This window comes from Aquarana catesbeiana, linkage group LG09 (genome assembly GCF_042186555.1).
Source record: "Aquarana catesbeiana isolate 2022-GZ linkage group LG09, ASM4218655v1, whole genome shotgun sequence".
NCBI classification, from domain to species: Eukaryota; Metazoa; Chordata; class Amphibia; order Anura; family Ranidae; genus Aquarana; species Aquarana catesbeiana.
Genome location: NC_133332.1, coordinates 50,556,991 through 50,569,180, shown reverse-complemented (window position 1 = coordinate 50,569,180; position 12,190 = coordinate 50,556,991). Strand labels below are relative to the sequence as shown.

The 12,190-nt window shown below is 44.2% G+C and overlaps 1 protein-coding gene across 1 annotated transcript in view; it reads left to right on the top strand.

Moving 5' to 3' along the window:
* The window catches only part of LOC141107618 (uncharacterized), a gene marked incomplete in the record, with an annotated part of 110,163 nt that overhangs the window by 82,895 nt on the left and 15,078 nt on the right, over positions 1-12,190 (top strand). Inside the window, 4 exon segments of the mRNA XM_073598474.1 lie at positions 149-235; positions 2,914-3,009; positions 4,757-4,809; positions 7,030-7,151. Of these exon segments, the coding sequence (XP_073454575.1) occupies positions 149-235; positions 2,914-3,009; positions 4,757-4,809; positions 7,030-7,151 (358 nt within the window).

The following is a 12,190-nucleotide window of genomic DNA, read 5'->3' as shown; positions in this document are numbered from 1 at the left end:
TACCAGTCACATAAAGAAAAGCTTTGCTCAGGGAAAATTGGAGGTTGCCATTACTGATTTTTTCTTCCTTTCCAGTCACACAGAAAATATTCAGCATGACAGCCAGGCGACTGGTATTTTCAGAAGTATATTTTCTCTCTCTTTCTAGGAAGCAATAAGCCTGTTTTACGACATTTCAGCAGTAACTGCGCCTTGCATTCTTCAGACGACCAGGGAGATGCCTTATTTGTTTTTTGTAAGTGTTAGAACTTCTGTTTGATTCCAATGTAAATACCTTTGCAAATAATATATTTGATTTTAGTAAAATGGGGTTTATTTACTAAAGCTGGAGAGGGCAAAATCAGGCTCACTTCTGCAAAGAAACCAATCAGCTTCCAGGTTTTTTTTGGCAAACCCTAACTGAACCAGCTGAGGTTAGAAGCTGATTGGCTACCATGCACAGCTGCACCAGATTCCGAGTGCTCTGAATTTAGTAAATCTATCCCAATGTGTTGGTTATATTGGCCAGGTATAAAAATGTATATTTGTCAATACAGTGAAATATCTATTTTCCTATCAGATAGTGGAGAAGAGTTGTAACCTCATTTCTTTCTGCGTCCACGCTGGAAGGGACTCACCCTCCTTGTGGGTCTTAGCGACCGTTGTCAGAGGGAGTAATAGTGATTGCAAGTGGCAAATTTTACAGCTGTCACTGAAACAGAACCACCTCGGAAATCTTTCTATGGTGACACCCGATTTAGTGACAACTATATATTAATTCTTGTTGTGCTTGTGGGACACACAGTGAGGGAAAATCTCCCCAATGAGGTCTAATGCTTCCATATTCTATTCAAAACTTAAAAAAATAAACATAAAATATAGGTCTTTAGATACTGTATACCAATCAACTAGTCATACAAACATTTTTAGGTAAAAGCGCAGGTAATGTATCATTAAGCCAACATTTTTGATTACACAAGCACTGGGACATGGCCTGCTACCATGCCGTGGCCTCCCTCATTTCGTGCCTCCATCTAGCTGTAGATCTCCTAACCTTCCACAATGCCTCCCACCTCTCATAGTGCCACTAACCTCCTATAATTACCCACAGTGCCTCTCAAATCCCCACAGTGTTCCCAGGCCCCATAAGACCCCTCAGCCCCCACAGTGCCTCCAACCTCCACAGTGCCCCCAGTCTGCTACAGAGCCTTCAGCTCCCCATAGTGTCCCCAACCTTCAACAGTGTTCTACAGTACCTCCCAACCTCACACGATGCCTCCTAGCCCACGAAGTGCTCTTCCATCTCCAACAGTGCCCCTGCAAAGCTCCCAGTAGAGCTGCACGATTAATTGTTAAAAAATCGTGATCTCGATTCAACCCCCCTCACGATCTGAATCCGGTATTTCCATGATTCATGTAACAAGTGCAGAGCACTTCTCTGCTCAGAGCCGTAAAAAAAAAAAAAAAAAATTCAGCGGACAAAGTTAATCACAACATTGCTCAGCACTGAGTGATAAAAAGAAACATTGTATCATTCGGTTCTTTTAGATCAAATGGATGAACTTCGGTCTGCAAATGAGAGCAGTTTAACCACTTAAAGACTAAGCCTTTTTCTGACAAAAATCTGTATTTTTTGCTAGAAAATTTCTTTGAACCCCCAAACATATATATAGCAGAGACTCTAGAGAATAAAATGGCGGTCATTGCAATATTTTATGTCACACTATATTTGCACAGTAGTCTTTCACATGCAATTTTTTGAGAAAAAATACACTTCAATGAATTAAAAAAACTATACAGTAAAGTTAGCCCAATTTTTTTTGTATAATGTGAAAGATGATGTCTTTCACGCCGAGAATCGCAAGGGAATCGTGAACTTTATTCTAAGCAAAAATATTATGATTCTCATTTTATGCACAATCATGCAGCTCTAGCTCCCAGCCTCCTGAAGAGACCCCAGCCCCCTCCAGAAATCCCAACAGGAACACCAAGTCTGTTGCAGAGTCCCCTAAAACTTTTGTGACATCAGTGCCCGTTCAGTTTTCTCTACATTTTGACATCAAAACTTTCCGGACCCATGTTCTATCTATAGACAACCAGGTGTCTTGCATCTGTTTTCATCAGGCTACCTCATGTATGTCGCGTATACTGTAGATCAGGAAAAATGGAAAAGAACACAGTTCATTTAATTTCTTTTTTTCGGACCTGGATTGACTTGGGGGTAAGGGGATATAAATAGATGCACATATATTTACATCTACCTGACCACAGAGTTACATAAAGCTTCCAATCAGGTCCTCCTGAAAAACTGACAGGAGAAACTGATCAGACCGCTCATGTCAAGGTTTTTGGAAAATGGTTTAAGTGAAAAAAAAAGGGGGGGGGGGGCAGGGTCAATAGCTTCTTCAGATTCCTCAGCTCCATATTAAACATTTTGAATAGGCAATATATGGTAAGTAAGCAAATTAGATTTTTTTGTGGGAGCAATACCCCTATTACTCCCAGGGGAGGACTGGGTCTGCGCCAATTGCCCCCCAGGGCTGCTCTGGTGACCAGTAAAAAGGCTACACTGCTTCTGCCACAGACAGGTCTTCCTGGTGAAAAGGAGAGTCCTTGCCAAGGACGAGGACAGAGCACTGGCCATGTCTGAGCAGAAGCTGGCTCCGTGCCCCACCAGAAGCTTTCTCCCCTCAACCAGCCCCGACCAAGTTGCTTCCCAGAGTCGGTGCAGCGGGCACTGTCCAGCCGGGAGGAGGCAAGGAAGAGAGAGGTAAGAGTGAGAGTGGGTGAAGGGGGCGAGTCGCTGCACCATGGAATTCTGGGTTGTATATGCCCCCGGGCCAAAAGTTACCAGTCAGCCCCTGATTTCCCCACTATCATAGGGAAGCCTCCTTCTTCTGTTCTCTAACAACAAGCATATGGTCTTTATTGCAGGTCGCTCTTATGTACTCAACTATGAAGACAATATTTTATTTACACAATATGCGGTCTGTCAGAAGTTTACAAACTTGGTCTTTAGAAGGCAAAGTGGTAAGTGTCAGCACAGTAGCCTCAGAAAGGAAGTTTTAGGGTCAATTCACAAAATATTATTGTGTTACCAATGGTTTGTTTGGTGACTGTGGTCCCAACTGCTTTCAGATCATTCACAAGCTCCTCCCGTGTAGTTCTGGGCTGATCCCTCACTTTTCTTATGATTCTCCTCATCCCATGAGACAAAATCTTGCATGGAGCTCCAGACCGAGAGCGATTCATGGTTATTTTGTATATCTTCCATTTGCGAATAATCGCTACAACAGTTGTCTCCTTCTCACCAAGCTTCTTGCTGATGGTCTTGTAGCCCATGCCAGCCTTGTGCAGGCCAACAATATTGTCCCTGAAGTCCTTTGACAACTTTTTGGTCTTGCCCATGATGGTGGGGTTTGAATGGAAGAAAGTGATTTTGTGGACAGATGTATTTTATACACATAACGAGTTGTCGTTAGGAGCAACTTCTTTAATGGACAGGACTAATCTGTGTACCACCTGAACACATACTGTAGCCAATCTGTGAGAGAAAGAATTATAATTGGTTGGTAGGGGATCAAATACTTATTTTATTCAGTGAACTGCAACTCCATTTATGACATTTGTATCATGTGTTTTTTTCTGGATTTTTGGTTGATATTCTGTTTCTACCATTTAAAATACACATATGATAAAAATTATAGACCCTTCATTTCTTTGTAAGTGGGCAAACTTACTAAATCTACAGGGGATCACATAATTATTTTCCCCACTGTATACTTAGTTTTCCAGTGGCCCTTGTGTTAAAAACGTTATTCTGACCCTGACACTTTGGTTGCATTGAATATCTGAGGTGGTTCCTCCTACATGTTAACGAGCTGCTAATCCAACCCAAGGGCCTATGTCAATGGGCTTTGAGATCATTCATAATTCATTTACAGGTCTATCTGGCATCCTTGTAAAATGCATTGGACCTACTTGAATGAAGGTTTTGCATTCCAATAGACTTGGGAAAACCCAAGGATTCCTTGACCTCAGGACTGGAGTGAGGTGAAGAAATTGTTAGATGTTAAAATCACCTCCATGTCCCCAATTCATAAATCTTGAACCATAGTTTCCCCCTTCTCTGCAGTCAGTTGGTTGTCAGAGAACTCCCCTTAGATATCTACAGAGCCAATAACTTTATTCTAACCAACAGAAAATGTTGAAAAACTTTGATGTTGAAAAACTACAACAAAAATATAATAGGTGACAGCTTAACAGTCCCAAGGTGTGGTGGCTGCATCAGTTGTTTTTTGTTTTTGTTTTTTTTTGTTTTTTGTTTTTTATCAGATGATCCTGCCACTAAGAAACTTCCTGTCCTAGGGTGATGTCCCAATGCTCACTCTTTGTACTGTTTAGGGGGAGCAGCATTGTCACTCTAGGCGGTTCTCCTGATTTGGACAACAAACACCTCCCCAATTCTCATTTTTATTACATAGGGATAGGGATAACAGATTGCGTGGTTTGCAGGTGATAGCTTTGAAAAGATAACATTTTGGGGTAATTCAGTTGCACAGGAAGTTACAAAAGCACTGTATTTCTATCAGGATCAACAGGTCTTTATCTGTACTTGAAGAAAATGAACTTGAAAATAGAAAACCAATGCAGCCACTATGTCTAACACCACATTTCATAACAAAATCACTTAGTTGGCATGGGCTTATAACACAACTTTGAATAAACAGTGTGCTTTATTACTTACAGTACCTTAACAATACCTTTATTTTTTCAGCCCTCTCGTGTCTAAATATCCCCGCTAAAGTAAAACACATAGATCCAGAGAAGGTGAGAATAAAAATACAATTACTGTACAACATGAGAACGTCTGTCCCTGAATGCTTATATTTTTCTGGTGTGTCCTGCAGGACATGGTCAATCATATTTGTTGCAACTTTTTTTCTTGTACAAAGGTTTTTATTGAACATAAAGATCATCAAAAAGAATACAAAAACCAGTGGTGGACACACCATGTGAACACATCTGCATTAAAATTGCGAATATATAACAAATATAACAGTATTTGACATAACAAATCTTACACGGTCCTGAAGTTCAGGAGAGCTTGCATGAGGTCTGCGGACTTTATGGATATGTTAACCTGCTGGATTTTAGCAAAGTGTGCTTAAGGTTAAAATGTCTATTACAGATTGGGTTGACTTTGGATGGTTAACAATATAATGTGAAAGAGACCATATAAAGCTGGGTAACACTTTTTCATGTCCTTAAAACGGTTGCTCATCATGTGTCCAACCTGACAGAGGTTGGTCTGTAGATCAAAGGGGTCGCGAGAAAGAATGTAAGAAGGAAAATTTAGAAGAGGAAAGGCCAAGAAAAGAGGAGAGAAAATAGTGCAGCAGAGGAGAAGGAAAATGGGGTGGAAGGTGAGGGGAGGGGGTCCCCGGGGCGGGGGAACGGAGGCATCTCAGAGAGAGAGCAGCGCAGGATCAAATCTAGAAGGGTGGACATGAGACACCCAGGGCTGCCATGTTCAAAGGAATTTATCATGTGTGTCTGATAGCACAGCTGTCAACTTTTCATTAATCATAATGTCATTTACACGGTTTTTAACTGCTTCGAAGCTGAGAACTGGGGTTTTCCAAGCTTTTGCTATGGTCAATTTAGTTCCCCTAGGAGAGCTTCATAAGGATCCCCCCTTATGTTTGTATTGAAGAGGTTACGAAGGAGTGCATAGATTCTGATCCACAATCTGCATACCTTGGGGCATTTCCACCAGATATGTGCCATTGTTCCTTCCTGGGCACACCCACGGAAGCATAAGGGGGAGTAGGATGGAATAAAGCTCGCAAGTCTAGCTGGAGTGTAACACCACCGATACAGTATTTTATAAGCATTTTCTAGGAATAGTACATTCCTGGAGCATTTGGATAGAGTAGCAGTCATGACCTGCCAATCCTCTGGGTCTAGTTTTTTCCCCAACTCCGCCTCCCACTGGAGATGATACGGTCTCAGGGGTGGTTTCTTGGAGCCTATTATGGCTGCATATATTAAAGAGATCAAACCCGAGGATTGAGGTCGTGATCTACATAAACTTTCGAAAGGGGTCAATGTATAGGGGGTTGGTTGAGATTTAATGAGTTGTTGTAGGAAGTGTCGGATCTGCATGTAGCTGTAGTATTCCCTAAGGGGAATATCGTGGGAGGATCGTAATGCTGCGAATGGAATAATCTTGGTAGGGGTAAACATGGAGTGGACATCTACAAAACCATTCTCGGACCACCACGCGAATTGCATCGGGTTATCTTGACCAGGTGGAAATAGCGGGCAGTGAAGAAGGTGGAGTAGAGGGAGATGCGGGGAGATCAGGCTCGCTGAGTATTTAATCGAGTCCCACAATTTAAGTGAGTGAGCCAAACATGGACCTATGTTGGTTGGGCGGTGGGCCTTGGGGAGCCAGGGAAGAGAGGCCAGTGGTATCGGATGGGAGTCCACCAGGTCAATGACGGCCCACAACGGCATCTGCTGTTTTTCATGGAGATGTGATAGCGGGGCAATAGCTGCCGCCGTGTAATAAGGTTGCAGATTGGGGACCGAGAGGCCGCCATTGACCCTGCGGGCATACAACACCCGTTTATTGATTCTGGGTCTCGTAGAACCCCATATAAATTGCATAATTTTACGTTGCTGAATGCGTATAATATGGGGTGGAACGTGGACCGGTAGAACCCTGAAATAATAGAGCAATTTTGGAAGATAGGTCATACGAATAGTTGCAATCCTTCCGAACCAGGACAGAGGGAGGGCAGACCAAGAGTTAAGCATAACTGCCAATTTCCCAAAAAGCAAGGGGAAATTGGCCTGGTATAGGCTTGAGTAACTCGGGGTGAGTTTAATCCCGCAACTTTTTTTCAACTGATTAGGTGCTAAATGCTAAAGGTTCAAGTATTTGTATAATGCGTTATTGTCTGCATTTAACTGGTCCTCTTTTTTTTTTTTTTTTATCAGAAAAAACGTTTATTTAGACTAATTGTGACTTTCTTCACTCAGCTTTCAGGTAAATGGAAGGTGGAAGCGTCTGCTACTTATTTATCCAGGAAAGAGCTAAACTTTCCAACAGAGATGGAATTTACAGGACAGGATCAGCAAGTGATTGTCTCACAGGAGGATGGGTAAGCAAATCCATGTGCAGGTTAAACAATATTGTCGGTAAATGAACAGATTGTCAGTCCTTAAGGCCCCTTTCACACGGGCTGTCTGATCAGGTCTACCTGTCAGTTTTTCAGACGGACCTGATCAAACCCTTCACTCACTCCTATGGAGCGGCGGATGTCAGAGGTGTCCACTGACATCCTCAACTATCCGATCCGATCCTGTCCGCCAAATCCAGACAGGTAGTGGTCCTATTTTCCATCTATCTGGCGGATCGGATATGATCGGTTGAAAACAGACAGGCGGTCTTTTTTCACCTGATCTCCCCATAGAGGAGAGTGGGACTCTACGCAGTGAGAGGAGATGGACCTGTCATCCACCTGCTCAGCGGGGATCAGCGGAGTGATCCCCCTCTGAGCAAGCAGAGTCTGTCAGGCGGAGGTGCCCGTGTAAAAAAAGCCAAACTCCAGGAATACTAGGACTTTAAATAGTTTGGAAAAAGTTGGCCCAAGCAAACTAATTCCTTTACTAATCAATGAAGCAGTTGTTAGCACTGTGTAAACTGTATGTAACATTTAGCATTTGATGTGTCAAATGCACATCAAATGCAGGAAAACCATGCCTGTTGACATTTACTCTTAAGCCTCGTACACACGATCAGATTTTCCCACGGGAATTGTATGATGACAGGCTGTTGGTGGAAAATCCGACCGTTTGTACGTTCCATCGGACAATTGGTGTCAGCTTTTCCGCGGACAAATGTTGGATGACAGGCTTTAAAATGTCTGTTGTCGGATTTTCCGATCGTGTGTACACAAGTCCATCAGACAAAAGTCCAAAATACAAACGCGCATGCTCAGAAGCAAGGACGAGCCAGAAGCAGTAGGTCTTGTAAACTAGCGTTCGTAATCGAGAATTAACATTCGTGACGTGGCAAATTATGAAATCTCGAAATGCAGCGCACATTCTCTTCTTCTTTAATGGGATAATGGGATAATAATGGGATTTAATGGGATAATAACAAAGCTGCTTTGCTGGTGATACTGAGTTCTGCCAAACGTACCATTATCCTGTAGTTTTTAAGATCAAAGATACAACTATGTTGGTGTCCCTTGTTAATTTTACATTGTATTTTTTTAAATGTAACTGCCTACTCCCAAACTGTCGTTTGAAGTAAAACACATAGCCAAGTATTATTCTACACAATTGTTTTATTGTGCATTAAAAAAAGAAAACAAATAAAATTAGACATGCTATCTGCCAATAGAACTTAACCAAAAAGTGCATTCTATGCATCCAAAAATATAGAAAATATAACGAATCAAATCATTATTATTCAACCAAAAAATAAAATAAAAGCCTCGTGCATGAGTCCTGCTTCTTGATATAGTGGGTCAGCAGTTCCAAGAGTTGGTGAAAGCAGGGGTCCGTCATTCAGAGATAATTCCGAAAATCATCTGGATTATTCTCCTGGAGCTCCCGCAGCAAAGGCATATGACATAATTTGTCACGATTAATAAAGCAACCAATTTTTGGTCCAAGAAATCCTCCTCCTCCTGTTCCTGGACTTGGGTCAAAGCAATAACTCCAAGGCCAATAATAAATAATACGTTATCTCCTCCGATTACGCAACATGTCTGATTGACGAACGGCCGTTCAGAAATAAAATGAAAAGCGCAAAATGAAAAGCGCGAATCAACACTCACCAAACTTCTACTAACATGAAATTAGCAGAAGGAGCCCAAAGGGTGGCGCCTGACAATTGAACTTCCTCTTTATCGGCTCGTAGTACGTCTAGTATGTCACTACCTTCGTGTTTGTTGGCCGACAATTGTGTATCGTTTGTATGCAAGAAAAAATCCAGGCACACACCCTTTGGACAAAAGTCATTTGTCTGCGGAAAATCCAATCGTGTGTACAAGGCTTTAGGCTGTTTGCTACTATCTAAAAAAAAAACCCTAACTGTTAGCAATAAGCATTGTGTTTTTATTAAGTATATAAAATAAGTACAGTATATACAGCACATGTGCATGACATATACATTTCGGTAGAAGCACCAAGCTCCAATACAGGAAGAATGGAACAATAGGGTAATACTATTACGACTATCTGTTCTGGTTAGGATGAGTCAGAGCTGTATACAAGAATACAGTGAATAATATAATATAAAATAATAGTACAACATATGCAAGAAGAAAACAAAAAAACGAAACAAACCAGAAAAACTTCTGTATTCAGAGGTCTAAAGAAAGAGCCTTCAGGATATAAATTAAGTAGCAGTGGCTTAAAACTGTGCAAACCATTTCCTTTCTGAGCAAATAAATGCCAATATCATGAATTTTGGATCAGATAGCAGAGTATGCTAGACTCTAGATATTATACAAGTCCCATTACTTTTCATACAGAGAGACAACAATTTAAAAGAGAAGTATAGGTTTGTTTTTTTTTCTGATTAATACTTACCTTAGTGGACGCAGCATCTATCACCCAGCTTCTCTAGACTGAGAACCGAGCGATCGAACACTGCCAATTGCTCGGTTCTGACAGCTCCCCGAGCAGAGAGCTGCTGATTCTCTGCTCCTCCTCGCTCACTGGAGTGCTGAGCTGTGGAGGGGCGTGGAGCGGCCCACTCAGGGTCTCAGCGGCTCACTGAGAGGCTGAGCAGGATGTCAGTCCAGGCACCTGGCGGATCTTGACTCCCATTGTCACGATGACGCGGTGCCCAGACTGATTTCTGTGACGTCAGCAGAGAGTGGACCGCTCTCTGCTGAAAACGGGTCACAGGAGTGCAAAACGAACTGCACTCCTGTGATCCATAGGAGACGTACAGCCAAACGATCTTTGGCTGTACTTCTCCTTTAAGGATCAGGTAGCTCACAGGTGTCAAGTAATTCCACCCACTGTCCCCAGATCTTATCAAATTTATGAGGGCATCCCCTGGCTTCATAGGTCAACCTATAGATAGGTAACACGTGGTTAATCAGATTCTTCCACAGATTAATGGAGACTACCTCCAAATGAATCCACTGTAAAACCACAGATTTCCTTGCATAAACCAACATATAACGAAGGAACTGTTTTTGGTATGAGCCATGGGCGTCCACAAGGGGGGTCAAGGGGGGTCAAGTGCCCCCCCCCCCGAAATGGGTGCACAGGGTGCACTGCACCCAGGCGCCGCAAGCTAAAGGAAGAGGAAGGGCGCCAAAGCTGTCAGTGCTGCCCAGCTCCTATCACAAGATCTGCACATACAGATCCTCTCAGTCTCCGGGAGCTTCAGGCAGCTGTGTGGGGGAAGGGCGCTAATGTCATCCTGCAGGAGCCCAGGAGGAAGAAGATCTACCATTCTGCTAAAATTAGGTCAGTAAACAGGGAGGATTGTGCAGAAACTGACCTTTGGGGCCAAAATGATTTTTTCCCCCACATCGCCTGCCACCAGATGCAGATTGTCACTTGCCACATCACCTGCCACACATTGCGGATTGTCACTTGCCACATACCCTGTCACACATTGCAGATTTTCACTTTCCATGTCACCTGCCCCCAGATGCAGATTGTCACTTGCCTGCTACAATTGTCACTTTCCACCAGATGCGGTTTGTCACTTGCCACGTCACCTGCCCCCAGATGCGGATTGTCACTTGCCTGCTACAATTGTCACTTGCCACGTCACCTGCCACCAGATCCGGATTGTCACGTCACCTGCCACCAGATGCAGATTGTCACTTGCCACGTCACCTTTCCACCAGATGCGGATTGTCACATCGCCTTCCACACATTGCGGATTGTCACTTGCCACGTCACCTGCCACCATCTGCTGTGCTGTAAAGTGCCCACCATGTAATGCAGAGTAGTGTGCCCTCTGTGTAATGTGCTGTGCCCACCATGTCATCTGCTGTGCTGTACAGTGCCCACCATGTAATGCAGAGTAGTGTGCCCTCTGTGTAATGTGCTGTGCCCACCATATCATCTGCTGTGCTGTACAGTGCCCACCAGGTAGTGCGAAGTAGTGTGCCCTCTGTGTAATGTGCTGTGCCCACCATGTCATGTGGTGTGATGTACCCTTATGTAATGTGGTGTGGTGTGCCCACATGTGGTGTGGTGTTTCCACTGTGTAATGTACAGTGCCCACTGTGTAATGTGCTGTGCCCATCATGTAATGTGGAGTGGTGAAAAAAAACGAAAGAGTAATGCCGCGTACACACGGTCGGACTTTCCGGCATACTTGGTCCGGCGGACCAGAGTGTGCCGGACAATCCGCCCGTGTGTAGGCGCCGGCGGACTTTTCTGGCGGACTTTTTCCCAAAAGCCCGCCGGACCTAGATTTGAAACATGTTTTAAATCTTTCCGTCGGACTCAGTTTCTAGCGGACAGCCCTGCGGGCCCCCCCACCCCAAAGCACCTTGTCCCCATGTTGATGAGGACAAGGGCCTCTTCCCGACAACCCTGGCCGTTGGTTGTCGGGGTCTGCGGGCGGGGGGCTTATCGGAATCCGGGAGCCCCCTATAATAAGAGGGCCCCCAGATCCCGGCCCCCCACCTTATGTGAATGAGTATGGGGTACATGGTACTCCTACCCATTCACCTAGGGAAAAAGTGTAAATAATAAAACACTACACAGGTTTTTAAAATATTTTATTAAACAGCTCGGGGGGGTCTTCCTCCGTCTTCGGGGGTCTTCTTCCGGCTTCGGGGGTCCCTCCGGTTCATCTTCTCCCGGCGTCCGGTTGGTTCTTCTCCGCTCTCTTCTCCCGGTGTTCCAGTCCTTCGGCCGGCTCCTCCGCTGTCTTCAGGTAGCTCTCTTGCCAGCAGAGGTCCGGACTTCTGGGCTTCTCGTCTTCTCTTCTCTTCTCCAGATGTTGACACGACGCTCTCTCCGGCTGGACTGTTCTCTGAGGGCTGCGTTGTGACTTATATAGGCGGAGACCCCGCCCCCTTATGAGGTCACAGTCCCTGGGCATGCTGGGACTGTGACATTTTAGGGGGCGTGGTCACTGGGTGACGCAGACCCCGACAACCAACGGCCAGGGTTGTCGGGAAGGGGCCCTTGTCCTCATCAACAT